The sequence below is a fragment of the Natrix helvetica genome, assembly GCF_964273705.1.
Source record: "Natrix helvetica genome assembly, chromosome: 3".
Lineage (NCBI taxonomy): Eukaryota > Metazoa > Chordata > Lepidosauria > Squamata > Natricidae > Natrix > Natrix helvetica.
In genome coordinates, this window is record NC_138549.1 from 111,839,597 (window position 1) to 111,856,126 (window position 16,530).

Here is a 16,530-nt window from a genome sequence, read left to right on the forward strand (position 1 = left end):
ACAGGATATGGAAGGAAGGAACAAGGAAAATTATATAAGCACTATGTGTACCTCTATTCCACCTATTCTTCTCTGTTAAAATACAAGCAATTGCAGATAATGTATGATGCACAATTCTGGGACACCTCTTGTAGTAATCACAATTAAATGCCTAGAAACTACTGGATCAGGAATTAATATAATGCATCTGTTGTTAATAAGATGCCTGGTACACATTTAAAAAGTTGGCAAGTACATAGTTATTCTACACACTTACATTTATAGTGTGGATAATTTAAATACAAACAATTCAGACATAACAAGATTATGAAAAAAAAATCATTTATAATACTTTCCTCAAGAAATAATCTAACGGGAAAGTTAAACAAGAAGTATTACATTATAACTAAAAAATAAAACTGCTTGGTTCTAGGAAAGATTCATTTTTCTTTGAGATAATTAAAACATATTGTAGAGAAAAGTTCTGGGCATGTCATTGCTACTTATACTTAGAAACTGCATCAAACATTTCCCAGAAAATTCTGGGAAAATTCTGTTCATTCATAGGAGATGGTGTAGAAATGTTTTTCCCCATATACTGAATGATGGTGTCTTTATTTTTGCTTGTTTGTTTAAAACTAGAATCATTTGAATATGTAAATGAACAATGAAACTTAGGGAGCGCCCTTTGCTTTGAAGCTGGTTTATAAAATATTTGTCCCTTCTCTGTGGAACAAAATGGGTATCACTTAGTTGACAAGCAGTTGGTGAGTATAAGCATGGGAAAAAATACACAAAAAAAGCCCGGGTTAGAAAGAACTGTAACATTTTATTACCATTAAGACTAAACTGGTATTGAAAAGTTTTTATATAACAAGACAAGAAAAGCAATAGCAAATTTAACTATCAACTAGGTTATGCATAGCGAGTAACTGTTTCTAGTACTCAGGGAAGAGCATGACTTCTTTTGTTTTAAATATATTAACCATACAAAGCACAAACATACGAAAAGGATCAGTGCACTGGACATGGGAGAGCTCTCCCTCAGTCATTTTGTTCCCTTAGCTCTGTTTTCCCCAATCTGAATTACATTAAAATAAAGACTCAGGTTTTTGTTTCTATTGTGCAGTAAGAAAAAAAAATATTCACAACAAACATGACAATATATCAAACAATATTTCTACACAAGTTACCTTGATACCTCTTGCCACTTGAGTATCATAAGAAAACATTTTAAGACATATACAAACAAAACTAGCAAAGTGTTACAACTTAGAATAAGTTAACAAAAGAAAAAAAAATAACTTTATATATATATATATATATATTTATATTATATATACACATACACACACAACAAAATGACACAATAATATGCTTCTTCCCATAGTTTAAGTAAACAAATAAGTAGACTAGCCAAACTAGCAATATTTGATTTTGGCATATGCGTCACATCAGCAATTAAATAAATAAGTGTTTCAAGCAACATAAAGAGTGTCTCGAATGTGCCAACATAGCCCAATTTATATCAGCATGGGCTAGAAAGTGAATTTGAAAATTCTTAACAAATGAAAAGCAAATGTACTTTTTCCCTCTAAACACATTACATTTAACTATGATACTAAGATATGTAAATAATTTGTAGCACCTACTGCTTGAACAAAGGAAGTTTTTGATTAAAATTAATTTTTTTCCAAAACTTTGTTCTGCTGATATCCCATACTGATGACTTAAAGAAAAACCATCCTGCAACTCATCTCCTTGCTTTTGGGTTTTGACTGTGGGTAACTGTGTGCCTGGGAAGAATACTCTCCTGTTCTGTATTTAATATTTTATTACAAGCTATGAAAAGATACGAAGATCATCTGTTTGTAGCCCATCCTTCAAAAAACAATCTACTTAATCCAGTTTAAAACACACATCTTGATCTCTAAAAAGTTACCAGTGCAGTATGAACATGACAAAGTTGTCAATTTCCCCTAAATTAGCCAGTCAAAATATTTTTTCTCAAATCCAGGTTCTCTTGTAAAAATTCTTTATATTTTATAAAAATAGATTTTTCTTGAAACCCATTTTCAGCAAAGAGACCACCTCTTTGGCAACATTGTTAATGTTATTTAAACTGTTATGTCATCAGGTATCCCCCCTTTTACCCTATCCCTAACAGAAGACTGTTTAGTTCACATGATACAAAAGAAAAAAGGAAAAATAAAAAGAGTTGCAAAATTATACTTCGTTTTGCAATTTTTATTATTCCTCTTTAATTTATGCTGGGGGTTTACCAATCTGATTGAATCAAACATTTTGGAAAAAAGAGCAAAATTTGCTAATTCCAGTGGTTTGTAAAAATGATTTTAGGTTTTTCATTTATTTTCAAATGAGTGAATGGTCATCTTAAAAAGATCCACCTTCAAGGAAGGTAGTAAAACTAGCTGGCCGGGTAAAAATCCCTGCACTTTTGTTATTTATGTATATTATATTCAACAACAACAGCTATGAAAGAACATTCAATGCATCAAAGATTTTTTTTTCTAAGCATTATAAAATCCTTTTCCTGTTCACAAGATATCCAATGTTTAATACTTAGGCAACACTGGCTTATAAAAGTCCATGGTTGAGTATAAGCCTTGAAGAGTTTTTTGTTTGTTTGTATATATATTTATATATTTATATATATTTATAATAATAATTATTAAGGATATGAAATTCAGGATTTATGGGTTTTGTTGGTTTTAAAGGAAACTTGCAATACTCGGTCTCCTAAGCGGTATCCATTAAGGCTGGCAATGGCCATAGCAGCTTCATCGTAGTTGGTCATGGTGACAAAACCAAACCCTTTGCATTTGTTGGTATTGAAGTCGCGGATCACTTTGACGTTATTGACTGCTCCAAAGGGGCCAAACAGCTGCCACAGCACACTTTCATCTGAGTCGGGTGATAAATTGTAGACAAAAATACACCATCCAGTCCCAGTATGGCCAGGAATATTCATCCCCACAAGGCTTGTCATCCCATCAATTGTGATTGGAGAAAACCTACCAGATTAACGTTGAAGAAAAGAAAGAAAGAAAAAAGACAGAAAGGAAAACCAACCTAAAGATCAATTTTCAAACATGACATTTTTTGATAAAAATCAATTCCAGAACTTTCCCCCAAACCTGTGAATAATACATATCATGATATCATATATCATATAAATTCTCATGGAGAAAATGGTGAAACTAAGAATCTCTACTGAAAAGAATGCAGTTAGTTAGCAATTAAACCCCCCCACAATTTATGACATGTTTTTCTAGTTGTGAAAATGGCACAATGAAAATGTATATGCATATGGGGGTGCACATAAATTTACCCAATAAACGTACTGGAAACAATGAAGATCCTAGAAAAAACTATAGCATTTTTCACTTGGTCTTCCACCAAATCTGCCGCAAATTATGGTATATAACAGAGAAATTCTCTCAGTTAGAATGATGCATGTGCGCGCTCATATGCTAAAACTGATAACTTGTTTGTTTTCTATCAGATTTATTACAGGTAGTCCTTGACTTATAACAGTTCATTTAGTAACCTTTCAAATTACAATGGCTCTGAAAAAAGCGACTTATGACCATTTTTCAAACTTATGACTGCTGTAACATTCCCATGGTCATATAATCAAAATTTAGACATTGACAACTGACTCATATTTGACGGTTGCGACCTTCTCATAAGCAAAGTCAAGGGGGAAGCCAGATTCACTTAAAAACTGCAGTGATTCACTTAATAACTGTGGCAAGAAAGGTTGTAAATTGGGGTAAAACTCACTTAACTGTTTCACTTAGCAACAGAAAATTTGGCTGAATTGTAGTCATAAGTCAAGGACTACATGGATTTACCGTACAATCAATATAATAAAATCTAGCATTTCAAGTACCTAGAGCAGTTTTTAGATTGAGATGATGAAGAGCCTTTCATGTTTATTTGTATCATATATAATTTTTAAACTTTTTTTTCTGTCTAGGAGCTCTGTTGTCTCCTTTAAAACATCACATAAGAATAAGCCCTAACTAATCGTGCAATAAAGTATATTCACAAAAATCAAGGGAGCGAAAAGTGGTAATTGTAAAGCTTATCAGTGTGTTCAGTATGTTTAAAAACCATTGTTATTACATAAATTCAAGCATCATGTGTTAAGTTTGGAATTGGTCATCACCTAGTTTAATCATCTGAATTTAGCTTTAAACATATACTGACAATTCTGAAGTTTAGAGAGTTATCGGTGGGAAATTTGCTCATAATAACAGTATAATTTTTCTTCATATTCAAATATTCCCACTGTATTCAGAATCAGTGTTTATTTTGTATATTTATATCTTTCCTCCAGGAGCTCACATTTCTCAATTTAAAACCAGAACTACTGGCAGGCTAAAAGACAATTAGCAATTGTCTGAAGACACTATCTTCAAAGCTAGATGAAGTTTATATGTAGATTTCCTGAGGACTAGAACAGCATTTGATCCATATCTCATTTGGTCTTATGTAGTATAAACCACTATAAGAGGAAAAGTTATTAATAGTAACTACTATATTTCACAATAAACTGGCAATAACTTCCTTATTTATGACTGAATAACAATAATTCATAATTCAAATTAAGTATAAATTGTGCTGTATAACCTTTCATTTCAAATCAATGAGAACAGTTTCTGTGATGCTAAATATAAAGAACTAGAAATTCCATTGCAATTTTAAAAAAAGAAACACTTCAGTAATGGCATGAATAACATTTAAGTAGAAAAATAACTCCATGAATCTTGCCCCCAGAGGATTTCTTTTGATATACATAAGCACTGTGACACAGAACTGAGATTATTTATCCAAAATAGTTTTTCTTTAGTTTACTATTTTAATGTAAAACTGGGTAATAAACAGAAACAAAGGTAGGCTAAAATAGCTAAAAACCCGCAGATAGATAGGGCACAGACTACAGTAAAAATGTGATAAAGGGAAAAGGAAAAAATGGTATGGATTTAAGGAAAGGAGCTGTAGATGGCAGCACTATGCCATCCATCCCAAAAAGCAGGGTAGGAGCTGGTTAGGACATGGTTAGAAGACCATCAGGAAATATCAGAGATACAGGTTTTACAGAGGAGACAAAAAGAAACAATCAGAAGGAGCAATGGCAAACAACTGCCATCCTATTGCCAAAGGAAAAAAAGAGATGAGCTTGGCTCAGGAAATCTTAAACTATCCTAATATTTTTTTAAAGAATAACATTTTCTTTTTGTGGATCACTTATCCTCCACATAACCTCTCTAACCTAATTATAGTTCTAAAATGAAACTCAAATAGCAAACCACAAGATTTGGAAGGATGACTATATTCCCTGGTTGCTCCTTCAGTTTTATCCCTATACTGAAAAAAAGTTCCTGCAATATTTGGAGATGTGATGAAGACTACTGAATCTGAAGTCCTCCAAATCATTTCAAAGTCACTAGAGACAACACATCAAAACTCCTTTGAATCAAATCACCTCTCTGAAGGTTAATACAGCCCTATTCTTTAGCCACTGCTATTTCTGTCAAATGCTATTTATAAAGACACGTTGCCATTCATTTTTGGCACTTAGGAAACAACTGTTCTTACCAATCCAGCAAACACACACACACACACACACAGCACTATTTCCTTTTGAGATAAACAACATTGTACAAGGTACAGAACTCAATTCAAACCAGACAGGCTATATATTATACAATATGAACTATGAAATCTTGTACAATCACCAATGAGAAGGTTATTGCTAATTTTCTGAACTGTACAGATTTAACTGTATTCATCTGAGGGTATGCTAAAACTTATACTTACCAGTGTTTTTGCTGTTCCCCAAACAACCTGGAATAATCTATGTGTGAGATGTACATAGAACGTAAACATGCAAGGAGACATCATAGATATTGTTTGTCTGCAATATTACATATTTCTAGAATACTTACTCTTTTTCAAGAGAGACAGAACAAATGAATTGGCATCTTTGCTCATAACTTTTGTACATACACTATCGCACTACAGTAAGGATGTAAGGCCCTTTGTCCTAGATATATAGCATTTTTGAGCTGTAAGTAACTGAAGTAATCCTTCTGTGATTTATATAACTACTACTACTAACAAAGAGCCATAATAATATGAACTTTAAAATTGAATTAAAATAAAATCAAAATCAGAACAAGCAAACCATTAACCAAAAGTAGAAAAATCACAAGCTCCAAATTACTGGAAACACTGTTTGTTAAACCTGTAACAAAGAAAACCTGGATTTGATTAAGGTGCATACAGTTACAGTTTAAAAAAATTATGGGCTCCTTGAAATACTTAGCCAATATTAATTTTAATCATATTTGCAATTATAAATTTATACTAAATGTCTATCAATCAACTCGGATTCAATGAAACATGACCCCACCACCAAAATATTAAACAGAATAGTTTTGGAATCAGAATACTTGTATCTGTTGCACCTAAACCATTTCAAAAAACCTGTAACAACAGAAAACATGAAATAAAAGATTTGCACATAACTTTTGTATGTGCTTGTGCACATTGTTAAAGAAAATGAACTGAAGTCCAAATGAAAAGACAGAAAACATTTGGCATGCTGGTGGAAAAAAAGAAGGAATTAAAAACAAAATAAAGTTAGTGATTAAAAAAAATTATAGCACCAATCTGTGCCAACATGGACATCTGGCAATCTGGAATTCTAATTACCTCTTTACGCCATAGGCCATATTAAGCAAATTGTCCAGCCTGAAAAGAGAAGGAGGGTCCCTGGGTTAATGTCTCACAGATGGCAAGATTGCTCAATGGAACTTTTATTAATAATGCTCCATTTTCAAAGAAGAAATTTCAACATTATCCAGTGGGTCTAATGAATTAGGAGCTATAAACTACTATCAATTAATGCCATTTTTAGATGTTCTAGTAATGAAGAAAAGTAACATTCTACAATCTCTACAATAGATCTTGCACAGAAGAATGCTGTTGTGGTTTTGTTTTCATACACTATTAATATGAAATTTAACAACTATCATTTGTTCAACTATTTATGTTATTGCTATTCAACAGCCAAATACAATTATGCCAGAAGAATAAGGAAACATGCTGTCTTTATCTCTTTTTAAGATTCTAGGTTCTACCTGCACACTATGTAAATATACATGCAGACCACCAGTTACAACCATTTGTTTAATGACGGTTCAAAATTACAATGGCCTTGGAAAAAGTGACTGGATGACCTGTCTTCAAAGTTACTACTCTTGCATCGTATCTTGTGGTCATGCGATTCAACCAAGGTAAAATGGTTGTAAAATTAAGTTCGGTCATGTGAATACTTGTTTAATGATTGCATAGCTTAACAACAAGCTATTGTTGGTTGGGGGGGGGGCATGTTGGTTGGTTGATAACAATTTTTTTTAAAATATCTGTCAGAGCAGCTCAATGTTAAATAAAAATGAAAATGTTTATTGTGATCAATAAATAACACTAATGAAGATTTTCCCTATTTACATATTAATTAGGTCACATTTATTTATTTATATATCAAATTTGTATAGAAACAACTCTGGAACAATAAAACATGTCAAAAAAACCACCCATAATGTTTTCAAAACGTTACTAAAAGGTTTACTAAAACATTAAAAAAGCAAGAAAAAAACAAGAAAGTAAATTAACAAAGGAGCTCTCTGAAGATCTCACCAGTTCACTGAGACTACAAGGCCTGATGACAAAGCTAGCTCTTGAGAGACTTCTGTAAATAAGTAGGGATGGAATTCACATCAGTTTGGAGGGGAGTCACAAACCCTGGCAGAGAAGTAATGCTTCTTCAGGCCAAACAAGTGTAATTCCCTAAAAGTTGGGACCTGCAACGTGCTACTTTTGCCAGATATGATTAGATAAGCAATTGTAATTGGGGAGAGGCGGTCCTCCAGATAAACTGGTCCCATTCTATGAAAGGCTTTAAAGTTAAAACTGAACTTTGAACCTGAAAGCAGACTGGCATCCAATATACATGGAACCCTTAATCCCAGGATCTGTCCTCAGATTAGCAGTATAATTAAGTTAGAAGTATCATAATCAATTCTAGCTCACTTAAATTGTATTCAACTGGTTTTCATACCAGTGGAATCTATACTGATGCTTATTGTTACAGTTATCTGAAAAAGCAAGTCTGATTGTTGAAAAGGCTGCCAAGGAATAAATTATATTTAGCAACTGACTGCTTCTATCCAACTTTAATAACACTAATAAAGATTTTCCTGTTTCTTTTTAAGACAAAACTATTTACTTATTAATTAGGAAAGTATATATTTATACTAACATTATCTGTTTAAGGGGAAAAATTTAGTGCTTGCTCCTGAGTCTCTGATAACCGCATCCTTGTGGAAAGGGATTTTTTTTAAAAAAAAATCTGTAAAGGATCTTATAATTGCTTTGCAACTTGGCTGAATGTTACATTCTGGCTACAGTTGAAAAAACCATCAATTTCCATAGGACTCTTTTTTTTATCAAATAAATTGTTCAGCTTTAACAATAATAAATCAAATAGGAGAGCAATGCAAAGAGAAAATTACCTGAATCTCTGGGCCTGATGGTGGAGAGGTCCAGGGTAGCGTCTGTTGGGGGACTGGTACAGCTGGGAAAGGAGGGCTTGGCTTGTTTTTTGACTGGGGTTATTAGCAAACTTCACAGTAATTGGTTCTGTAGCACCACTTGGCTTTTGGCCATTAAGTCCCTTTATGGCTTCTTCTGCCTCTATTCTCTTATCAAAACGGATAAATCCCACACCACGAGAAACACCTGGAATAGGAAAAGAAGATTTAAATAAATGAAGGAAAAGAAAACTAGAAGACCTGTAAGGTCCCTCCAACTCTGTTATTCTGTTAAAAGTTCCAAGTGCTCACCAATAGAAATAATATGACTGACTAGGCAAGTTGATTTTCAAAGATATACAGTATAACGTTTATGCATACTGTAATATATGCAACGTTTAAAAAAAGGTGTGTCTGATTTCATTATATAAAGATAGAATATCAGACATTGCCATATCTTTTTAAAGTGTAATTTCTTTATTCATTTCAGCCTTTCCCTGGAGGGCAAATTTTATTCCAGTGGTTGACCAAAATCTGATGATACATTTGTAATATCGTTCAGACCACAGACAAAATTCTAATTGGTATACTGGGACTGAAGTGGACACGTGGCCTCCTTTTATCAATAAAACTGAAATATATGCTACTTTTATATAGTTTGAGAAATGGAACATAGAACAAAATTAAATTATACACTTGATTGTTTACTTCAGTATAAATAATCTCTTCCAGAAGTCAAATAAAAATATGAAAGGAGCAAATTGAAATTTAGACATTTTTAAACAAAAATCTTTTTCAACCTGTTACTTGATCAACCAGAATTCGTGAGGTGATGATGCGCCCATATTGCGAGAAAAGCTGCTCTAGCTCTTTCTGGGTCATCGTTTTTGGAAGGCCGCTGACATACAAATTTGCATCTCTGATTGATGCTGAACTTGGACGAGCATAGGAAACCTAGAAGTTAAACAATATTCAGTTAAACGAAATATTATATTTTTGGAGAAAAGCTTTAAATGAGAAATAGTTGAAGTCTATTTTCAAAGTGTATTTTTACTATTTCTTTAAATTAACTTCACATTGTTCTATAGGCTCTTCTACAATAAGTTGAGAAGCAAAAAATTCTAAGGACAAAAAAAGTGGAAATAATTAAGATGCCTACACAAAGGCCTCTAAGGGCCAAAATAAAGCAACCGAAGCTGAGTAGATTTACTTTTCTATATTGATGGAAATTTATAGCTTTGTAATTTACTTCTGTGTACTTGGGAAACTTAAAAAAATTACCATATATAGCATAATCTGTACCGTACAAGTATATACCTAATTCAGAATGTGCTTTTCAGAGTTGATTTTTTGCAGATAAATGTTTTCCCATATATATTTGTATTAAAATGGGATGCTCTGGCAACTTTATATACAGTAATAACAGCAAAATTGAATTTGGGTCCGTCTCTGGGACCAGAGATTTACTCTTCTGAGCTTTTGACTCATTCTAGAGCCCATCTTCAAGAAATTTCTCTACTGGAATCCATAATTTGAGCTATTCTGTGAGTCGTGTTTATGTGACACCTTCCTATTGGCTGATTGGTGTGTTGATGGCTGGCGACTGGCTGTTGTTTCTTTGTGGGGGGAAAAAACCCAGGCAATTGCCAGCCATCAACACACCTGTCAGCCAATAGAAAGGCACCACATAAACGCGACTCACAGAACAGCCCAAACCATGTATTCCAGTAGAGAAATTCCCTCCAGCATGACTGCAAAAGCTCAGAGGTCCCAGTGACTGACCCAAATTCGATTTTGCATCATTATCCTGGATAATGTATATTTGCCTTCATAGTAATAACTAATAAAACAATATACAAAAGAAACTATATCTTTCTCCTGCACTATTTATAATTATGTTTAATCAGTCTCTTACACAAAACAGAAATGTTTAAAATCTATCCTTATGTAAGTGTAAGTGAATATGTCTGCCTATTGACTGTGCAAATCATTCAAATAGGTTGTTCAAAGAATGACGTACTATTTGGAACCTATTACTCAGAACACTGAGGTATTAAGGCTTTTTTTTGATGTTCTGAGCATACAGGTGGTCTCTGCTTAACGACCACTCATTCAGCGACCATTCAAACTTGTGATGGTGTTGAACAAGTGATACCAATGACAGGTCTTTGGAGTTCACAGTATCCCCTGTGGTCATGTAATTGCAATCTAGGCACTGAACATCCAATTTGTGATTATGGCATCATAGCGTCTCATGGTCCCCATCTACAACTTCTTTGCTGGTTTCTAAAAAGCAAACTCAAACGAAGAAACTGCCAAGAAAATGCAAATGGTGACCACGAGACATTCTTGCTTAATGACAGGAACTGGGAATGCCAGAATTGCTGTTGCTAAGTGACATGGTCATGTACTTTCATGCTTTATCTCATCGCTTAGAGATAGCAATTCCAGTCCAAATTGCTATTATTAACCCTAACCTGTACCTGTAAAAAGCTTTTAACTGGAACTGCAACTGAAAGTAAGTTCCTGTGTCTCTGAATAGCCTGTACAATCCTAACGTATCTATTCTTATGTATGCATTTGTCCATATATCTTTTATTGATGTACAGAAATGGAAATACATTTTATTTTCATAATTGAAAATGTTAAAATATATGATTTTGTATAATGGAAAAGACCTAGTATGCAATTTCTGAATATTACATTTGTATTTAATTTTAACCAATTTAAAATTAGACATACTATAAAATACTACATACTACTAGTAATATTAGGCATATTATAATTTTGAAATACAAACCCCAAATAGCTTTCTATTCATCTAATAAGAAGCATCTCAATACAAGTGTGTGTGTGTGTTATATATATTGTGTTATACTTATACAGCAGTATGGGAGGAGTCATTTTAATCACAAATATAACAAGCAACACTCTTCTCTTCAAAACAGATTTGTTAGATTGATATATTTTCTTTACTTCTAAAAATAGATACTGAGTCAACCCAGAAAACGATAGAAAATGTCTCATTTACCCCCACAATTTATTAAAAAGATAAGCAATTTTTGGATTTACATTGTAAATAGTTTGATGCCATGTTTTCACATCGTTGAAACAAGTAATGTTTTTTAAAAATAAATTTCCAGTCTGCATTATGAACAAGGAGAACATGTTACAATAGCGAGGTTTTATTAAAGTCTATGACAAGTGATTTTCACTTTCAAAGTTGTTCACACTCAAATTACCCTGGAGCACATGGAGTAAAGATAGAAACTTTTCAAAAGTATAGACCAGTAAAGCTCATGATACCATCATTTCAACTCTGATCCAGATAGATAAGAATATTCTTACTTGTTGATCTACAATGTTGATCCACATTGATCCAAACCTTATTAATGCGGATTACCATACATTTACAATTTACTTATCCCAACATGATTTGAAAAGAAAGGATTTCATTCAGACCTGTGTCTATGTTTCTCTGCAAAGACTTTATGTGATAAAATGCTTAACAGACCTTGGGAATACAGGTAACAAGGCAACTAAATGATGCTTGGGGCGGGGGAGTGTGAGATGAGGAATTCTACATTAATTGCACTGAATATAAGTTATGCAGGACAATAATTTTGGTAGGTTTTCAAGGTCTTCCAGCAATAAAGATTGTTCCAAAAATCTAAAATTTTTATTTCCTATGTTGCCTGTGTTGTAGGACTTGATACTTTTAGACAAAAATAAGCAACCAATTTGTATTCTAATTAATTTAAGGGGTCAAAAGGAAACACATTTAAGTGCTGTACCTTAAGTGAATTCAGCCCTTCTGGAATGACCTCAAATGTCATCTGAATTAATTGGTAGCACAATTAGTTAGGTGTTAGTGTAACATAGTATTATCACTCTATTTAGACTTCTGCTGTGAAGAAACTGACAGCCTTTTTTACAGCAAATGAAGAGACCATTAAGAATAAAAGGCTAGCATCCCACCAATGCCCAGAGAGTGTAGACTGTTCCAAGGTTTAGGAGCTTTAAAAAGTGCAAAGATCATCTGATATAATAATTTATATTTATTATTTAATATTTATTATAATGATTATAATCTAATTATAAAAATAATCTGTAAAGTTGAAAATTATTTTTAGGAGAAAGAGAACAAGGCAAAGTATAGGTGAAGTTTATGGATGACTTATGGTTATGAACTGAGCAAAATTTAAGTTAAATACAAAATGGTCCAAGTTTATTATAAAATGCTATTTATACAGTATTATTCAATAATACTATTCCAATTTACATACAAATTTGTCTAAAAAACAGACTTGGAACAGAACTCATTAATAAACTGGGGAGTACCCTTGTGATTTTTTTTTACACGGGTACATATGAGATTCTGTTTACCTATCTAGTTTTAATTTAGTGTGCATGTCTCTTCTAGTTTTATTTAGTTGTTTTAAAAAGATGATCCCTGACGGGATTGGGTTTTTAAATAAATATTAATAGTAATGTTTTGAAAGCTTCATAAAATTATATGAAAAATAAAATTGGTCAGTACACAAATAAGACAGATTGCCAATGATTGAAAGGGTTTTTTGGCATGCACAAAGAATATCCAGCAGAGAATATCAGAGTGATACTGAAAGAAGCAGCATCAAGTACCAAAAATGTAACAAGTATGGAACAATCTTTTAATTAAATGCTTAACTGCAGAATAAGAAAATATTGAAGAACTTTGCACTAGTGCATGGAGGGCAAATAAAGCTGCTGATATCCATTTAAGAGAAAACCACTGTCCTTAAAGGAAATGAGGAAAGTCAACAATTGATATTTTACTTCAGAAGATATAAATTTTAAAAGTCTCTTAATGTGCCCAAGAAAAAACTTCAGTAGTGTACAAATGATATAAAGTTAAATGATAAAAAGTTAGGTTGGAAAAATTGTAACAATTAATTAAAAAAGTAACAATTAAATATTGGTGATACTGGTAAAATAAGACAATGACAAATCTCATTGATGACAGTCACATGTTAACTAAACTGATGGTTCCTTCTCTAATAATCTTTACTACAACCTGAAGCAGTATTAGTATCAGACAAAAAAGGAGAATAGTATGATCTCCCAAATACAATGGTTGCTTTAAGGAAGGTTTTTTTTGCAAAGCCTCTCCTACTCAAGTAGTGGTGATTGGACTCAAATGCAAGTAGGAATTCTATAGAACCTATTTATTTATTTGTTTAAACCATTATATGTTCACACTTTCACATCAAGGTGGCATTGGGTGGCATATAAGAGAAAAAAAAACCCCAAAATTTAACAAACAAACCATGAGGCCACAATCAGCAATCCCAACTAATAAAGAGGCTCCAACAATATTTAAAGCAGTATGAGTATCAGACAAAAGAAGGGACCTGGCTAGATCTGTAAGGGAGAGTAAGTGACATGAAAAAGAGTGATTTGTTAGCTTGGCTCTATGCCATGCAGGGATTTATATAGGAGGCATTGATCACCTTAATTTGCACCTGGAGAACATACACAATCCAGATGGGTGGTGACTAAGGCATTGTGAGCATGTAGGCAAAACAAAGGGCTACCTTTTTTCTAAATAATGTTAATATTTAATAAAGTATTCATAGTTATTAGTGTTAAGGCTAGGGCTCCTGAAAAAGTAAAGCTCTCTGCCTATTATATAATTTGTTTCACTTTTAATTAGCTAGTGCAGAGCATGAATTTTCTTGGCATCTAGGATTGACCTGTATCCACTATAATAGAATTTGCTGGAAAATGACAAGGCTTCCTCATCTGTTTTTACAAGAGGAAAATATACAGAAACTTGAGTTCTACCTGAGCAAGATTGTTAAATCATTAACAATCTTGCAAGCATACTTCTGTTCCGATTTTATAACTGAAGTTCAAGATTAAAAGTGAACTATTCTTAAATGAGAATATATTTATAATTAATTTATTTTGGAAAATATGTGGAAAATGTGCTATTTCAAAAGCAAAATGAAATTTTATTATTTTTATAATATTTAATCATATGAACCCTAACACAGAACATGATTAGAGGGGAAAAACAAGATACACATATTTTAAATAATAGTAAAACACAGTGAAGTTTTAATAGCAAAATAAATGTTTTCATCAAACAAGGAGATAGTCTTGGCTGAGCCAAAAGCGTGTTATTATAGAGTAGAATGGAAGTTTTACATAGAAATTATTGAAATTACATCAATAATTGAGACTATTTTTTTAGGAGAGACTCTCACAAGATCATGGATTCATACTGTAACAGATTGATTGGATATCATTATTCAAAGATATGACTATTACCTAAATTTCTGTTACAGAAAACTTATATCTGAAGAGACACATTCAGTTGCCTAACTTCTACACAGGCATTTTTCAAGATCTTTTATTCTATGAAAGTGTCTCTATCCACATTACAATTGACTAAGCTGGAGCTCCACTTTAATTTATATGATATTTTATTCATAATGATGTTTTAAGGTACATCAATTTTCTTTATCAAGTGACTGAAATTTCAGTTTGGACTCCTCTCTTGTTTATTAACAATTTTAATAGATCATGAAAAAAGGACTAGAAATAGAGAAGCAATTGTAATTCTAATTTAATATGTCTGTAATTTTAAAACATAATTGACAAAGGCAATTGTTTACAGTTTGGAGAGTCCTGGAATAACAATTGAAAGATATAATCAGAGAAATTAAAAAGATGGCATACCAAACTGAATATCAGTAATATGAAATATAAAATTATACTATATGAATGACAATATCAAGGTACATCACATTTTCATTTCTTTACACTGTAACTTACAGGAATTTAAATTGAACAATTGTGGATGGTTTCTGTATTATGATTTTCATACATATTTAAATTGCCATTCACAACAAATGTTACATTTTGAATAGACTTTCCAAAAGACATCAACATTTCAGATGTTTATTGAAATGTTGGCATTTTGTTAATGATTATGTTCTGATACTGCAAATCTTTAAAATATCAATTAGAAACAGTACATAGATAATCTTTAAACAATTGGTTAGGTATTGAGCTGCATGGTAAGCTTAATAATTCTCTCTAGTTGCATTCCCAATGGCCTAGCCCTTTGGAAGGGACAGAGACTTTTGAAAATGAGGAAAGTAAGATTCCCTAATTTTGAAGCTTTAAATATGAAAGCTGTTGTGTCATATGGATATTGGAGAGGATTGGTAAGGGCATATTTTTAATTCATCATAAATATAAAATGAATACTTAAATTTTTGGACTTCCCCAGAATTTTCTGTATTATCAAGTTACCTGAAGAATTTCTGCATAACGTCCGGGTTGGAAAAGGCTGGTATAAAATTCTGGAATATTAGATTTGTGAGGAAAATTGTTCTGAATGCTACATTATTGAATTATTTATATTCTGTGCAATTGTTGTCCATGGGGTAAGGTGGGGCAAATCATGAAGTGTGCTTGATGATGTAAAAGGGAACTTTTTATTCCAGCACAGCTCAACTTTTGTCCCCTTCATAAAATTTAATTCAGTTTCAAGCCACCATCCTTATTTGATATTACTAATAGCAGAAACTTTTAAAAACTTTAGAAATTATTCAATTTAGATAAATGGAAGCATCAAGAATAGTGGGCTATAAAGGAAAACAAATAACTTTATTATCACTTCTTCCATTCATACGTTTTTTAATTCATGTAAATATGCCTGGATAGCATTTTGATCAAGTGTGGCTCCCTCCTCATACAAATTAAGGCTAAAATAATTTTAACACTTGGAATAATAAAAGCTTGGTGAATACATTTAAAATCTTTTAAAGGCAAGATTTAACAGCCTGTTGAAAACCATTGAAACAGTGTCGGTTTCTCTTTTTAAGGAACACTTAATACTCAGGATTCCTCAAGTTTCCTTGTTCACTGA

General features: G+C 32.4%; 1 protein-coding gene across 7 annotated transcripts in view; it reads right to left on the reverse strand.

Annotated features, from left to right (window-relative positions):
• Positions 1–788: 788 nt before the first annotated feature.
• ELAVL4 (ELAV like RNA binding protein 4) overlaps positions 789–16,530 on the reverse strand; it is a 123,737-nt gene continuing 107,995 nt past the window's right edge. For 5 of the 7 annotated variants that reach the window (XM_081949326.1, XM_081949321.1, XM_081949323.1 and 2 more), the window contains 4 exons: positions 9,407–9,560; positions 8,589–8,814; positions 6,727–6,765; positions 789–3,014 (listed from right to left, as the gene is read on the reverse strand). In XM_081949326.1, coding sequence (XP_081805452.1) covers positions 2,687–3,014; positions 6,727–6,765; positions 8,589–8,814; positions 9,407–9,560 — 747 coding nt within the window. In that variant the 3' untranslated portion in view covers positions 789–2,686. The remainder of the gene's footprint in view (positions 3,015–6,726; positions 6,766–8,588; positions 8,815–9,406; positions 9,561–16,530) is intronic. The other 2 variants (XM_081949327.1, XM_081949322.1) reach the window with 1 other exon arrangement.